Source organism: Solanum tuberosum, unplaced genomic scaffold, assembly GCF_000226075.1.
Source record: "Solanum tuberosum cultivar DM 1-3 516 R44 unplaced genomic scaffold, SolTub_3.0 scf00150, whole genome shotgun sequence".
Taxonomy (NCBI): domain Eukaryota; kingdom Viridiplantae; phylum Streptophyta; class Magnoliopsida; order Solanales; family Solanaceae; genus Solanum; species Solanum tuberosum.
Window position 1 is genome coordinate 1,336,707 of NW_006239073.1, and position 14,909 is coordinate 1,351,615.

Below are 14,909 nucleotides of genomic sequence, written 5' to 3' on the forward strand. Positions count from 1 at the left end.
TTTCAAAGGCTAAATGGTCTGGTGGACCCTTGTACTTGTACCCGTTTGTATTGTGAACTCTTCTACTTACCCCTTTGTCATCTGAACCCCCGAACTCATTTAAACTCAACATGTTGAACCCTTTCAACTCATGGTGACTCTCAATCGCGCTGATGTCACATTCCATGTAAGATAAATTTTGCCAAATCATTTTTATTTTTATAATAATTCTTTTGGACAAACAATCATAAAGTTTTGATTCAAAACTTAAAAAAAATAATTAATTATTCTTCTAAATTAAAATTTGGTCTCCTACATCATCTGCCATTTTCACCGTGAAAAGGGACCATCGCCGAAGAAATTTGTCGCTGCCACCACTCCTCTTGCCGGCGAGACCACAAATACTCTCTCCCTCATCTGTCTCCGTCTTCATCGCACATTTTCACCATTTTTCTTACCTCATCCTTCTCCAACCTCCACAAATCCAAAAACCATAAGCTGCCACACCAGCCTCGTTCCCCTCTCCACTGTCTTCTTTTTTCCGTACCATCGACGACTCCTGCGAACCACCAGGGACCCCCATTGACCAGAGAAAGTCATGGCCGCCGTCGTCGCCATTTTTGCCGGCGAAATCACATATACTTTCTCCCTCACTATCTTCATCTCCACCGCACACCATCACTATTTTTATTTCCTCCTCCAATCTCCACAAAAACAACAACCTAAAGCCACCGCACCACCAGATCTGGACCAAAAACCTCTTCACCACCATGACCGCACCCCACCTCGTTCTCCTCTCCACTAGCCAGTGTCGCCTCTCTCTCACGCCACTGCAATTCAGTGGTCTCCGGCGAGAGCTGATCCGTTTTCTCCTTCTCGCGGTGAATCAGTCGCCAAGAATTGCTAAATAGGTGTTTTTTTTTTGCAACAAAACCTATTTCCAAATACTGGAGTCACTTAATAGTACAAAGCACAGACAGTCGTCACATAGAAATACACCCCAAAACCTCGACGGATAAATTAAAAGTGGCTACCGTATTTTAACAAATAGTATATTTTTGCCAAAAGAAAAAAAAGAACAAAATTTCAAGCTGAAAAAGGTGTGAGCATTTCTCCCAATCAAATCCAATCTCAAAAATTAAAAAGAGACTGCCACAAAGAACATTCAGCGGATTGCTAAACCTTGCTAAATAGGTGTTGGTAAATTGCGAAGAAGAAAATAAAAAGTTTGTTCAAGCGTGAGAATGGCCAAAAAAGGAGGGGATAGTGAGGGAAGAAGAAATGACTTCTTAATTAATTGCTGAAAAAGTGGGTCGTTGGGTGAAGAAGAAAGGTTTCAATTTTCTTTTTATGTTTATTATTTACTCTTTAATTTAAATATGATGTTCACTTGCCTTAATAGGCGTGTGGTCTCACTCTCTTGCCAACTCAACCATATTAATGCCACATAGGCATGGTCAACGGTCAGAGGGGTTTGATATATTATGTTTTATTAAGTGTAAGGGTTCAGATGACAAAGGGATAAGTTGAAGGGTTTACAATACAAACGGGTACAAGTATAGGTATCACCCGACCATTTTGCCTTGTTTCAAATGTTCATAGGATACTTGGTTCAATTGAAAAAAAAACAAAACTAAAAGATAGAAATAGTCCCTAAAAGATTCATTGTAGAGTGTAGAATGGAAGTGTTACGAGGCAGGGTTCATTTTTTCCCCTTTTCAACACAGAGCACATATTTCAGCATTAGAGCTCGAGCAAGCTTCAAGGTTCAACAAGAAAATGACCCTTTTTTCCAGGCCGCCATTGAACGAGCTTCACTTCGTTTCCGGGAGTCTCACTCTCCAGGCAAATCCATTTTTCAATTTTCTTAGCTTTGATGGCTACACTACAGGGTTGTTGAAATTGAAAAGAATCAAATTCGATTGAGTTACTAGGTTCAAGACTTAATTTTTGCTTTTGCAGATCCTCTCCTTATTGACCCTTATGTCGGCTGCCTTCTTCCTTGTAATAGTGTCGAAGACATGGATCAAGAGCTGCATCCATACTGTCTTGCAACTAAGTTTATTGATGACAAGTTGCTTGAAACAATGCAATCTACTGATGGACTGAAACAGGTATGAAACCAATATTAACAAGGATCTAATTAATTGGTTTTGATGGGCACTACTCCACACACATGCTGCAGGTTGTTTTGTTAACAGATGGACTGGATACGCGACCTTACAGGCTCAATTGGCCCACATCAACTTTAGTATTTGACATATGCCCCGAGAAAGTATTTAGAGGAGCACTTCAGAAGCTTCAAGGTTTTATCGTCCTTCTCCCTTTTTGTGTGTGTTAGTTTTTGGTAGTTTGTATGGGAACCAATGCACAACTTACACCATTCTGCAACTCCTTTAGATTTCTCTATTTATGAGATATGATTTTACTGTTTTATATTAACTATGTTCATATTCGGTTTTGAACCTGCAATTGCTGATCATGCGATTATGCCAGCTACAGAATTTATTCTTCACTCTTTCTTATTGGGGCTGGGGTTGATGTTTAGGTAGAATCTGGGAAACAATAGTTTTTAGTCAAATCAAACAGACAATGGTTTCCTCCATTTTCCATTCAAAGCAACCATCTTTTGGTGGCCTAAGGATGTTTTCAAAGTCTAAAATTGTGTCTGCAGTTGCAAATTCCCTAATAAATGAAATTTCTATCATTAAGCTCTAATTTATTCTGTTCTTTCCTCCAGCAGAATGCATTAAGAGATCTTTTTTTTAAAAGTAAAATAAAAATGGTAATGTTATATTCCTCCTTAATGCTGGAGACCTCCAAAAAAGAGACACAAAGGAGCAAAAGTAATTACGAAGAGCCTAAAAGACCAACTATCTGTTCTACTTCTTCTATATATTCCTCTTTACACCAAAAATATAAGGATACAATACAATTACCATTAACTTTTTATATGAAATTAAATCTATCCTCAAAACATCTCCTATTCCTTTCTTTCCAAACTGTCCACCATATGCATGCTGGGATGATTCTGCACCACTTATTTTGGTTCTTGTTTCCCCCCTCTTCTGATCCAGCAACTAAGTAAATCAACAGATCCCTTTCTTTTTTCCCATTTTTGTAGAAACTATATCCTTATGTTGGATGTGTGCTTCCATCTTTGTCCCCATTCTTTCCAGCTCTTGTATCTCAAGTAAACGGTTCTTTCCTGTCACTAAAACCTAATACCTTCTGTATAAGGAAATAAAAGGTACCTTAAAGGAGCTTTTGTATATCTGTTACAAGGGAGAAGCCTCAGGAGTTACTTTACCTTGCAAATTCAACAGTCTTGGTACTAGTCAAACCATAAAACCCTGTAGTAACTTCCTTGGTTTCTCCTAAAAAGTCTAAACCTAGACTTGTAAAAATTAAATTTCAGATCTTGTAAAAGAAGTTCTTTCTTTTTGAGGAAAAGGCTCAAATATGCCATCGAACTTTCAGAAAATCCATTAAAAGTTTTGGCTCATCTATGCTATTGTTGTTAAAGAAAAGGCTCATCCATGCCATTTTTTTAACTCTGATTTTGCAAAACCATTGTTTACATCCCAAACAACTTTTAACACTTTTCAATTTGAGTTTTTGGATCAAATGAACTCTTTTTGCTTCTTCTTCCTTAAGAACACCAAGAACACATAAAGAATATTAACAATTCCCAAATTTCAAACTTCTTTGATTCTTCACGAAATCACCTCCAATTTCAAGAGTAGTTTCCCTCCGAGCTAGATACCAAAACTCGATATCTTTTGAGCGCGAATTCAATAACTCAACAAGATTGAGACCTGATGAAAATTTAGTGAATTGTCCTTCAATATTAGAGGAAGAAATATCACAACTACAGGCCAAATTTGAGGAGCAAGAAGTTTATAAATGCTTGAAGTTATGTGCCATTGATAAAGCCCCAGGACCTGATGGTTACACTATGGGTTTTTTCATCAAATGTTGGGAAATTCTTAAACATGATATCATGGAGGCCTTCCATAATTTCTATGAGTAGGAAATGTTTGAGAAGTGTTTCAATGCCACATATATTGCCTTGATCCCAAAGAAGAAAGGAGCAAAGGAACTTAAAAACTTTAGACCAATAAGCTTGATAGGTAGTTTCTATAAGTTGTTGTCTAAATTCTTAACAGAAAGAATCAAAAGGGTGATGTACAAGCTGGTAGACTCCCAACAGATGACTTTCATCAAAGGAGGACAAATAATGGATGCGGTGTCAATAGCAAATGAAGCAATAGACTCTAGAGTGGATCAAAAGAAACCAGGCATGAAGGGACTTCCTTTGGAAAGGCAACAGGGAGAAACACAAATTTCATTCGATGGGAGAAGGTCACACAACCAAAATACCAAGGAGGTCTTGGCATTAAGAATTTTGCAGCCCACAACAAAAGTATGATGATGAAGTGGCTTTGGAGATACAACTTGGAAGACGCAGGGCTCTGGAAAGAGGTCATCATAGCTAAGCATGGAAGGCTGAATCAATGGTGCTCAAATATTACTACACTTCCTTACGGAGTGGGACTGTGGAAGAGTATTAGGATGTTGTGGGATACATTTGATCAGAACGCTTACTTTGAATTGGGCAATGGTTTACTCCTAAAATTTTGGACAGACAAATGGCTTGGAAATACCACTCTTCGGAGGATTTCCCAGATTTGTTTAGAATTGCTCAAGATCCCAATTCTGTTATTGCTGCTAATAAAGAAGAGATCAATTGGGATCTGAGATTTAGAAGGAATATGCACGATTGGGAAGTGAATGATCTGGTAGACCTTTTTGCTAAACTACAACATTGTCACATTAATCTACCGGCAGCTGATAAGCTCAAATGGGGACACCAGAAAGTTGTTTATACAGTCAAGGAAGGGTATCAACAGTTGTGCTCTAGAAACCTCGTGATAGCTAACTGGCCCTGGAAACTCATCTGGAGGACCAAGCTACCACCTAAGGTAGTTTTTTTTACCTGGATAGCTCTATATGAGGCATGTCTCACCCAAGACAACATAAAAGAAAAGAAAAATCCAATTCCCAAACAGATGCTATATGTGCAAAAAAGAGGCTAAAACCCCAGACACCTTCTTCTTCATTGTGAGCTGGCCTCAGAATTATGGAGCATGTTTTTTTGTCTCTCTGGCATCAATTGGACCACACCCCTCACTGTTAAGGATGCATATGAGAGTTGGAGTCTATGGAAAGTTGACAAAGCCATCAAGAAGATCTGGATTATGATACCTGCTTGTATTTTTTGGTGTATTTGGTTAGAGAGGAACAAGAGATGTTTTGATGGAGAGTCAACTGCTTTAGGCATTTTGAAGACTAGGTGCACTGAAAATTTGTTTAGTCGGACCAACTTGTATCTTGCTGCTAATGCAGAACAACTTCAGGATTTTACTAACTCATTAGCTCTGGGTTAGATAGTTTGTATAGTTAGCCAGAGATTTTTTTGTAAGCTCAAATGCCATATCTTGTAAATTTAGCATCTTCCTGATGCTGTTATTAATACCACTTATCTTATATAAAAAAAAAAAACCTAGGCATCCTATGCAAACTGGACATTGAGAAAGCTTATGATCATGTTAACTGGGTTCCTTCTCAATATACTCAGGAAAATGGGATTTGGAGAAAAGTGGATTAGATAGATAATTTTTGCATTTCAATAGTAAAGTTTTTTGTCCTCATTAATGGTGTTCTTGAAGTTGTTTTTGAAGCTCAAAGAGGAATTAGACAAGGGGATCCTTTATCTCCGTCATTTTTATTCTTGTCATGGAGGGACTTAACAACATGATCAAGACAGCTAAAACAATAGGTGGGTCACATGATTTGAAGTGTCTACAAACAATGAGAGGAGTTTGGAGGGAACACATCTCTAATATGCAGATGCCACTTTGATTTTTTGTGATGCAGATGAGGAACAACTAAGGTACCTCAGGGTCATTCTGGTGCTTTTTGAAGGCATGTCAGGTCTTCACATCAACTAGGAAAGAACCATTTATATCCTATAAACTTGGTCTCTAATATGGAGCTTTTGGCCTCAGTGCTAGGAGGCGAGGTGGGAGCACTACCTGCTATATATCTGGGGATGCCATTGGGAGCAAAATTACCGTCCAAAGAAATTTGGAATTCTGTCTTGAAGAAATGTGAGAAGAAGTTGGTTAGAGGGAAAGCACAATATTTATCAAGAGGGGGGGGGGGGGGCAGGCTCACTTTGATAAATGCATTCTTAGATGCCCTTTCTACGTACATGCTAACTTTGTTCCCAATACCTGCAGGAGTAGTACAAAGATTGGATAAACTAAGAAGGGATTTTTTCGGGCAAAGAAATAAGAAAAGAAAGGGATACCATCTGATAAAATGGAAAGTTCTGATCACGGAAAAAAAAGAGGAGAATTAGGCATAAAAAATTTGAAGAACCAAATTAAGGCTCTAAAGCTGAAATGGTTGTGGAGATATGCTCATGAACCATACTCATTATGGAGCAAGGTGATTAAACTGAAGTATGGAGAGATGGATTCATGGGTCACCAAGGAAGCAACCAATTCCTATGGTGTTACTGTTTGGAGATCAATTAGGAACTGGTGGCCTTTCTTAAGGAATCATACTACTATAATACACAATGGTATCAGGACACGATTCTGATATCTTTGACTTAGCACTACATAAAGACAAAATAGTGGCTGAAATGTGGTCTCCCCAAGGTTGGGATCTATATCGCTGAAGGAATTTAAATGTCTGGGAAGTTTGTAGATTAGTTGAGTTCTTTAAAAGGTTGGAATCATTTCAAGGTTTGAAGGAAGGGGAGGACTGCCTACGGTGGACAGAGCACAACAAAGGAAGATACAAAGTGAACTCAGGTTACAAGGTCATAAACAGGGCTCCTCTAACTCTCAATTGGCCTTGGAGACAAATCTGGAAAGCCAAAACTCCACTTAAGGTGGCATGTTTCACTTGGTGCTAGCAAAAGAGGCAGTACTAACACATGAGAATCTAAGGAAAAGAAACAACATTCTGGTGACACGTTGTTGTTTATGTGGGGAAGCAGTTGAGACAGTTAGGCATTTGTTCTTACATTGCAAAATCACTTATCAACTAACATATGATTTTCATTTTTTTGGAATTTTTTTTTAATACAGGTGAATTTCTTAAACTCTACAAATGATTTTAGAATTTTGTTTTTTTTTAAAAAAAGAAATGAATGATGTAGCCGAAATTTGAGATGATTTCGTGAAGAATTGAAGATGTTGAAAATTTGGGAGTTGTTCATGTGTTCTTGGTATTCTTAGGGAAGAAGAAACAAAAAGAGTACATTTGATCCAAAAACTTCAATTGAAAAGTATTAAACGTTGTTTGGGGTGTAGAAAGTGGTTTTGCAAAACCGGAGTTGAAAAAAATGGCATGGATGAGCCTTTTCTTTAACAACAATGACATAAATGAGCAAAAAATTTAACGGATGGCATAAATGAGCCTTTTTTGAAAGTTCGATGGCATATTTGAGCCTTTTTCCTTCTTTTTGTGAATCCATATAGCCATGTTATGTAGTTCATAGAAGATACTATTACCACTATTTACTATCTTTGTCTGCCATTTTATTTATATTTATCTTCTACTTAGAAATCAATTAATAATTGTTATAGAAAAAGAAATTTATCAATCAATCAATTATATCTCAATTCCAAACTAGTTGAGGCACTGGATATGTTGTTGAAACTACTTGAGGCTTCTTCTAGTTCTAGTTATAAGTAAAATGGAATATAATGAGAGGGATAGTGATAAGCAAAATGTCTTCTCTTTTTTTTTGGGGAATAAAGAAGTGATAAGCTAAATGTCTTTTTGGGGATATACTGATAAGCAAATATTATTTTTTTGGGGGTGGGTGGGGGTGCGGGGAGGGGGGATAAATAAGTGATAAGCTAAAGGCTATTGCTCCTTTATGATGTTGAGGTAGTACCTTCCTGTTTTTGGTTCTTTCTACCGGACATACTAGTACATTTGTTAATATATCACGCTGAGTTGGTAATGAGTTTTTTTAATCTCAAAATTGTTTTTATGAACCATGTCATCAGTTGGCATCCCTCCAATTTGCCATCTATCTGTACAATCTTCTCTTTACACCAAAAATAGGAAGGATCTTTCGATACTCTCAATGCAGACTCACTATTTTGAAAGAATCATCTATTTCTTCCATTCCTCAGGCATCAAAAGAGACATAGTTAGCTATATTATTTCTGAGCTTAGTGAATTCTTGATTAGACTTCCATGCTTTTTTCAATGGCATCTATGACTTGTATTATGGTTGTGTTTGAAGAATAATGTTTTTCTTCCTAGATTTTCCTTCTACCATTTTGTCTTTATTCCTATGTGTTGGTTTGATGAGCACATGAAGCATATCCTTATGGTACCACTGTGGATGACATAGATGCCGGGGCTAAGATCCCAAGAGGATGCATGTCTTTTCATGTCCCATCAGAGTCTTTTGACGTAGAAAATATACTGTGCAGTAAAGGATTCAGCGGTACAAGACCAAGTATATGGGCTTTTCAGGTGAATATATGGTTTCTGGATATTTCTTTTGACCTTCTATGAAGTAAGAATTCATTTATGGCACTTACAGAATTAGAGTTTTTATCCCTGCTGGCTCTTCATCCATACAAGCTCAAACAAAAGAAGAGGATTTTTACTCACCTCTCATCCACCAGAAAAGATAATAACTAGAAAAGAAAACACAGAGCTTGGGCTGCATGTCACAGAGACTAAATTTTTGGCATGACAGTGAGCATCTTTCTTGAGTACGGCTGTTTATTCTTCCATCTTTGTGCTCCAGATTGTAGCAAACTTCTCGTTAGTTGTGAAACTTGTGTCCATCTTTGGCTTCATTTGTCTTGGCTACTGGCTTCACTGACATATAATCACAATATGTATATTTCCCACTCATCAGCTGTGGTAGTTCACATTCCTAAATTGTCGCTGCTATTGGCAGCATCGTGACTGATCATCTTGCACTTCTAGAAGGTCACCTTGAGTTCAAAGTACCACTTTTATCCTCATTTGGGTTTGACCTTGCTACTCCCCGTGTCCCAATTTATATGACTCGGTTCCTTTTTACTCGGTCCCAAAAAGAATGACACTTTTATACTGAGTAACAATTTAACTTTAAAATGTTCATTTTACCCTTAATGAAATGATTGTTTAGCCATGCAAACATCTATCACTTATTTTAGGCCACAAGTTTCAAAAGTTTGTCTTTCTTTCTTAAACTCCATGTCAAGTCAAACTACATCATATAAAATGGGACGGAGGAAGTATATGTATTATGGTCAATAGCGTACAATTGATGTGGAATTCATGTGTATAGAGTATCTTATCAGTAACAATAGGACCTCATTTGTAGGGATTGCCTGTTGTGAACTTGGAAAGTTTTAAAGATATCTTGTCCACTGTCAGTAATTTAGCCATGAAGGGATGTCTTTTCTTGGGAGAACTTCCTGTCTGGCTGGCTGAAATGGATGTTGGAGACCACGTTGGTGATCTTGTAAGTTGAGCAGACAGTTTCTTTGTTCAATTAAAGCATTAGAGAATCCTCAAGACAATCTAATTCTTGGTTTGTGTTCAGTATGCCATAAAGAAGTGGCTTGACGATCTCTTTATGAGCTATGGTTTTCGGGTTAAGATGATTGAATATGATGAAGTTGCACGAAACCTCAGGCAAGATTCTGCAAAAAGAGTGTCAGAAGTCAGCACAAGCATACTTTTTGTTGCAGAGCATCTACGTTTCTCTGATGATCAGGTAGATTTACTATACCTTTATAGGTTTGTGCAAATGTATTCTCATTCTCTTGAGATCCCTAGTATCTAAACATATTGGTATCCCAACAGATGGAAACCTGGAGGACAGAATTTCAGAGAATAGAGGAAGAAGGGGATGAAGAAGGCTTTGAGGAGCTCTAGGGAAGTTGGAAGAGTTTTTTCCTTTTGAGGAGCTCTAGGGAAGTTAGAAAAGTATATATTTCCTTCTACTAGAACTGGCTGTATTTTGAATTAACCCTGCAAACTGCAAGCAGTATATTACCTGTCGAGATTCAACCTGCTATGCCTGTGGCTGTATCTCAAGCTCCTCCATCGATGATCGAAGAAGAAAGGTTCCCAAAAGGATCAACACTTAAAAAAGTGCATGTCAACATAGGACTTTCGCTCTTTTTTAACTTTGGCGCATAAGATCTGCAAGAGTGAGGCACAATCTGCATAAAGGAAGTTATATATACATGCTTCATACCTTTCATGTACACCTTAGACCATTTTCAGAAATTGGTGTATGAACTATTAGCATTTGTTGCAATGTAACAGCAAACTTCTTTGTGCATTCTCCGTGTGACAACTATTGGATATGGAAGCTACATATTAGTTGACAATGACTTGGAGCCTCTTAGTTCCAGTAAGTCATAGTTGTATCCTGCTAGCCCAGAAAAATGATACAAACACAGAAGTAAAGAGTATCAATATCAGTAGCCAGTAGAAGAAAGAAGAATATCCAGAATTTTTATCCCTCGATTGGGAAAATGAGAAGCTACTACACACAAGAAATCTATGACATTGGCCAAGAAATAGTGCTTTTTCCGGAGACTAAACAGTACATTGAAATAATATCTAAAAAATTGGAAGGCCCTTTTGAGAAATCCGAGCTTGATCAGCTATAACAGAGCATATCAACTACCTACAAGTAGTTGAGACAGATGCAAAAATTTCCTGCCATTAACAAACAGGGGCATCTTTCACTTAAGCTGTCTGTCAAAATTTAAAGCAGCCTGCTACACTTGCTACTTATTCAAAAATTCACCCCCAGCTAAACCCAGGATCCTTAGTTACCTGCCTTTCCAACATAGCAGCTCTAATTTCCTCTGTATCATCCCATCTCCCTAACGATGTATACATATTTGCTAGAAGCACATAAGGGGCGGAATTCTGCGGATTAAGACGGATTAGCTCCTCTGCTGCCCGCCTTGCTAAAGTTACATTTCCATGGAGCCTACAAGAACTAAGCAAAACCTCCCAGACAACAGAGTCATCTTTGCATGACATCTTATCAATGAGTTCTTCTATTTCACTAAACCGGGCAGCGCGACCCAAACAATCAATCATGCAAGTGTAATGATCAACAAGTGGCATCAACCCATATTGTTGCTGCATTGAGTTGAATATCTTAAGCCCCAGGTTGACAAGCCCAGAGTGACTACAAGCAGTTAGAGCGGCAATAAAAGTTATAACATCAGGTTTTCCTCCTGAACAAATCATGTCTTCATACAAGAAAATAGCTTCATCTCCACAACCATTTTGTGCATAGCCATGTATCATTTCGTTCCATGTAATTGTATTCTTATAGGGCATCATGTCAAAATGTACCCTGGCCTCATCTACATCGCCACATTTGGAATACATGTCAATCAGAGTACTTCCAACTACAACTTCATTAGCATACCCATCTTTAATTATCAGCCCATGAAGTTGTCTCCCTTGCGATAATGAGGATAGCTTTGTACAACAACTCAGTGTAGTAGCAAATGAAAACTCATTAGGTAACATCCCCATCTGTAGCATTCGCTTAAAGAAAGTAAAAGCTTCTTTATCCAATGAATTATAGGATAAACCAGTAATTAGAGAATTCCAACAGACTATATCTGCTTGAGTGAGCCCATCAAAAATACGTACAGCCGCTTCTACTCTACCACATTTTAGGTACATACCAATAAGACCACTAGCTATATATATGTCTCTAGGACAGACACACTTTAATGAAGTAGCATGGACCTGCACCCCACTTTCTAGAAACCCTATCTCAGAACATGAACTAAGTATGATAGCCAAAGTGGTCCGATCAGGTCGCAGATTTTGAAATTGCATCTCTCTGAAAAGCTTTAGTGCCTTGAGATGTTCCTCATTCTGTGAATAGCCTGAAAGAATAGCATTCCATGAAATCAAGCTAGGGCAAGCCATGCTCTCAAATATCAAGCGGCCATTTTCAACATCCCCTGATTTAACACAAGCCGCGAGCATATTTATGTAAGTAACCTCATCTGGTTCAACACCCATACCCCGCATCCTTTCCATGTACTCCATCGCTCTTTCTTTGTCATGATTCTGTCCAAACCCACTTATCATAACATTCCAAGAAACAGTACTAGTTTCAGAAAGGTTTCCAAACAATACTACAGCACTTTCCATGTCACCATTTTTTGCATACATGTCAAGCAAGGAGTTACACACGTGAAGGTCTCCTTGAAATCCAAGTTTAATGGTGAAACAATGGACTTGCTTCCCCTGCGTATTAGGTAGATCACTATCAGTCTCACCATTCCAACCAAAATTCAAACCCCCGCGTTTAGCGCAACCTCTCAGTACACTAGACAATGAAACAGAGTCAATCCTAATTCCACTCCTCTGGATTAACCTAAACATTTCAAATGCCTCTTCCACTTGGTGATTATCTACCAATCCACACATCATTGCCGTGAAGGAAACCTCATTAGGCTCATCCAACTCCCTAAAGGCTATCAACGCATCCCGAGGGCAGCTACATTTTACATACAAGCTCAACAAAGCATTCCCAACATACACATTCTTGTGAAGCCCATACTTGACAGCAGAAGCATGAGACACCCTGCCGTACTCCAATTCAGCCAACCCACCACAGGCGCTTAAAACGCTGGCGAATGTGATATGGGTCGGTGAGAAACCATGTGCGTTCATTTGAGAATAAACCTCCAAGGCCTTTGTTTCATGACGGTTTCGAGCAAATGCACTGATGAGAGTGTTCCATGATACACTATTTCTTTCAGGCATAATCGAAAATAGCTCATGGGCATTGTCAAGCTGACCTTGCTTACAATAAGCAGTCAAGAGGGAGTGCCAAGAATATATATTTGGTTGAAGCATTTGATCGAACAGGTGTCGTGCGGTGTGAATATGACCAGATTTGGAATACAATTCTATGAGACGGTTTAGGAGGAATGTATCAGCAGAAAGGCCAATTCGTAGTATATGGGCATGGAGAAGTTTGCCTGCAGTGTAAGCTTTGGTGTCAATGGAGGTTTGTAAGAGATTTACCAAGTAGGCAGTGTTGATCCTGGCATGCATTTTTATTTTATTTTTGTAATAAAACAAAGTAGATAATAGTAATACTAGGCGATCGAGTAGCAGAAATTTTTTTCTTTCTTTTCTTTTCTACTACTTTAGAAATGACTTGTAAAATTGCGTATGTATATGGGTGATCCTCATGCGAACAGAACCATATACTCACTCCATTCATTTTTTACTTGTCAATTATTCTTAAAATGAAGTTTTATTTTTATTTGTTACTTTTGAGTTTTGAGTATCAAGAAAATACAAATTATTTTTTTCATGTTTGTTTTTTAACAGTAAATACTTATTTTTTAAGATCTAACACTAAATATCATTTAGTATGGATAGTTTGATAAAATACTTATATCAATAATTATTTTATTAATAAGTGTGCCAAATCAAACAACGACAAATAAAAATAAACAAATTGTGCCTGGCATAGAGTTAGAAAGGTATCAAATAATCACGAAATCTATATATATATATAACTGAATCTAAGCAATCCTATGTGGCATAAAGCTGAATTTAAGCAATCATATGTGGCACCTCTCTATGACCACCATTCTTATTTATTTATTTTCTCAATTTTTTAAAATTTTTTTTATTCATTTCAATTAATCTTTTTTATTTACAAATAATGAGTATAGAGAATACTGAAATGATATGAAAAGGGAAAATAAATTTTTGATTCTCTTTTATGATAGTAAAAAATATAGATAAAAGTAAGAATGATAGTAATAAATTGAGTAAAAAGTAAAAGGAAAGAAAAAATTTAAAAGAACTACCATAAAAAGAAAACACGGAAAAATGGAAAAGAAGTTAAAAGAGTTACTTTTTATTTTACTTTATCTGTAGTCAGTTCTCTCTTTCTACTTTTTTTATTTAACATTTGAAATATGAAATTATAAAAAATATATCAATTAAACTTAATATATATAACTACTTAAAAAGTAAATAAGATTATAGTTATAGTATTTTTGAATTTTTTTAACATAGTACATAAATAACAAAAAAATATATGAAGTCAAGAATAGGAGAAAAAAACTAATTATAATATTTAGTCAAAGAGATATTTTTGGCAAATTTTATAGATCAAAAGGGAAAAAAAGGAAAGAATAAAAATTTTCTTGAATAATAATAAATTATGATAATAAGGAAGAGAGATGGATGATATTTATTTTTCTTTAAAAAACTTTGAAAAAATAGAAGATAGAAAGAGGAATTTAAGAAAAAATAATAAATAGTAGTAATATGAGGAGAGAGATAAATAAGGTATTTGTTTTTTTTTTTTTAAAAGTTAAACTGATTTTATAGATCAAAAGAAGAAAATTTTTGTGAATAATAATAATAAATCATGACAATAAGGATATGTTTAAGGAGGAGAGATAATAAAATTTTTCATTTAAAAAAACTACTAAAAAGGTAAAAAAAAATAAAAAATTGTAGTAATGATAAGGAGGTATGGAAGGCAATAAATCGTAGTAAGGATGAGAAGAGAGATAAATAAGGTAAATATATTTATCATAATATAAAGGTGAGTATCATAATTATGTTTAAAAATATTATATTAAATAAGACACTATTTTATAATTTTTTTGAGTTTATGATAATAAGGTGGAGAGATAATAAGATTTTTATTTTTAAAAAACTATAAAAATGGAAGGTTAAAAAACGAATTTAAGAAAAAATAATGAGTAAATTGTAGCAATGATAAGGAGAGATAAAAGACAATAAATTGTAGTAATAGTGAGAAGAGAGATAAATAAGGTAAATATATTTATCATAAT

The 14,909-nt window shown here is 36.3% G+C and overlaps 2 protein-coding genes across 4 annotated transcripts; one reads left to right on the forward strand and one right to left on the reverse strand.

The window, feature by feature from the left end:
• Positions 1-1,576: 1,576 nt before the first annotated feature.
• On the forward strand, positions 1,577-10,369 carry LOC102581546 (putative S-adenosyl-L-methionine-dependent methyltransferase MSMEG_1480/MSMEI_1444). 3 transcript variants are annotated; one of them, XM_006352753.2, is made up of 7 exons: positions 1,577-1,824; positions 1,942-2,093; positions 2,165-2,285; positions 8,396-8,553; positions 9,401-9,541; positions 9,623-9,796; positions 9,886-10,369. In XM_006352753.2, exons 1-7 carry the CDS (start codon positions 1,659-1,661, stop codon positions 9,955-9,957), a joined length of 984 nt encoding a protein of 327 aa, XP_006352815.1. In that variant the 5' UTR covers positions 1,577-1,658; the 3' UTR covers positions 9,958-10,369. The 3 variants fall into 3 exon arrangements, with proteins under 3 accessions (XP_006352815.1, XP_006352816.1, XP_015166563.1); XM_006352754.2 differs by having other exon boundaries at positions 8,429-8,553; XM_015311077.1 differs by having other exon boundaries at positions 1,742-1,824; positions 1,991-2,093.
• On the reverse strand, positions 9,942-13,293 carry LOC102582314 (pentatricopeptide repeat-containing protein At4g20770). The gene is made up of 2 exons (XM_006352755.2): positions 10,873-13,293; positions 9,942-10,459 (listed from the first exon to the last, which is right to left on the reverse strand). The coding sequence occupies exons 1-2, from the start codon at positions 13,135-13,137 to the stop codon at positions 10,433-10,435; spliced, it is 2,292 nt and encodes a 763-aa protein (XP_006352817.2). The 5' UTR covers positions 13,138-13,293; the 3' UTR covers positions 9,942-10,432.
• Between the last annotated feature and the right edge of the window lie 1,616 nt (positions 13,294-14,909).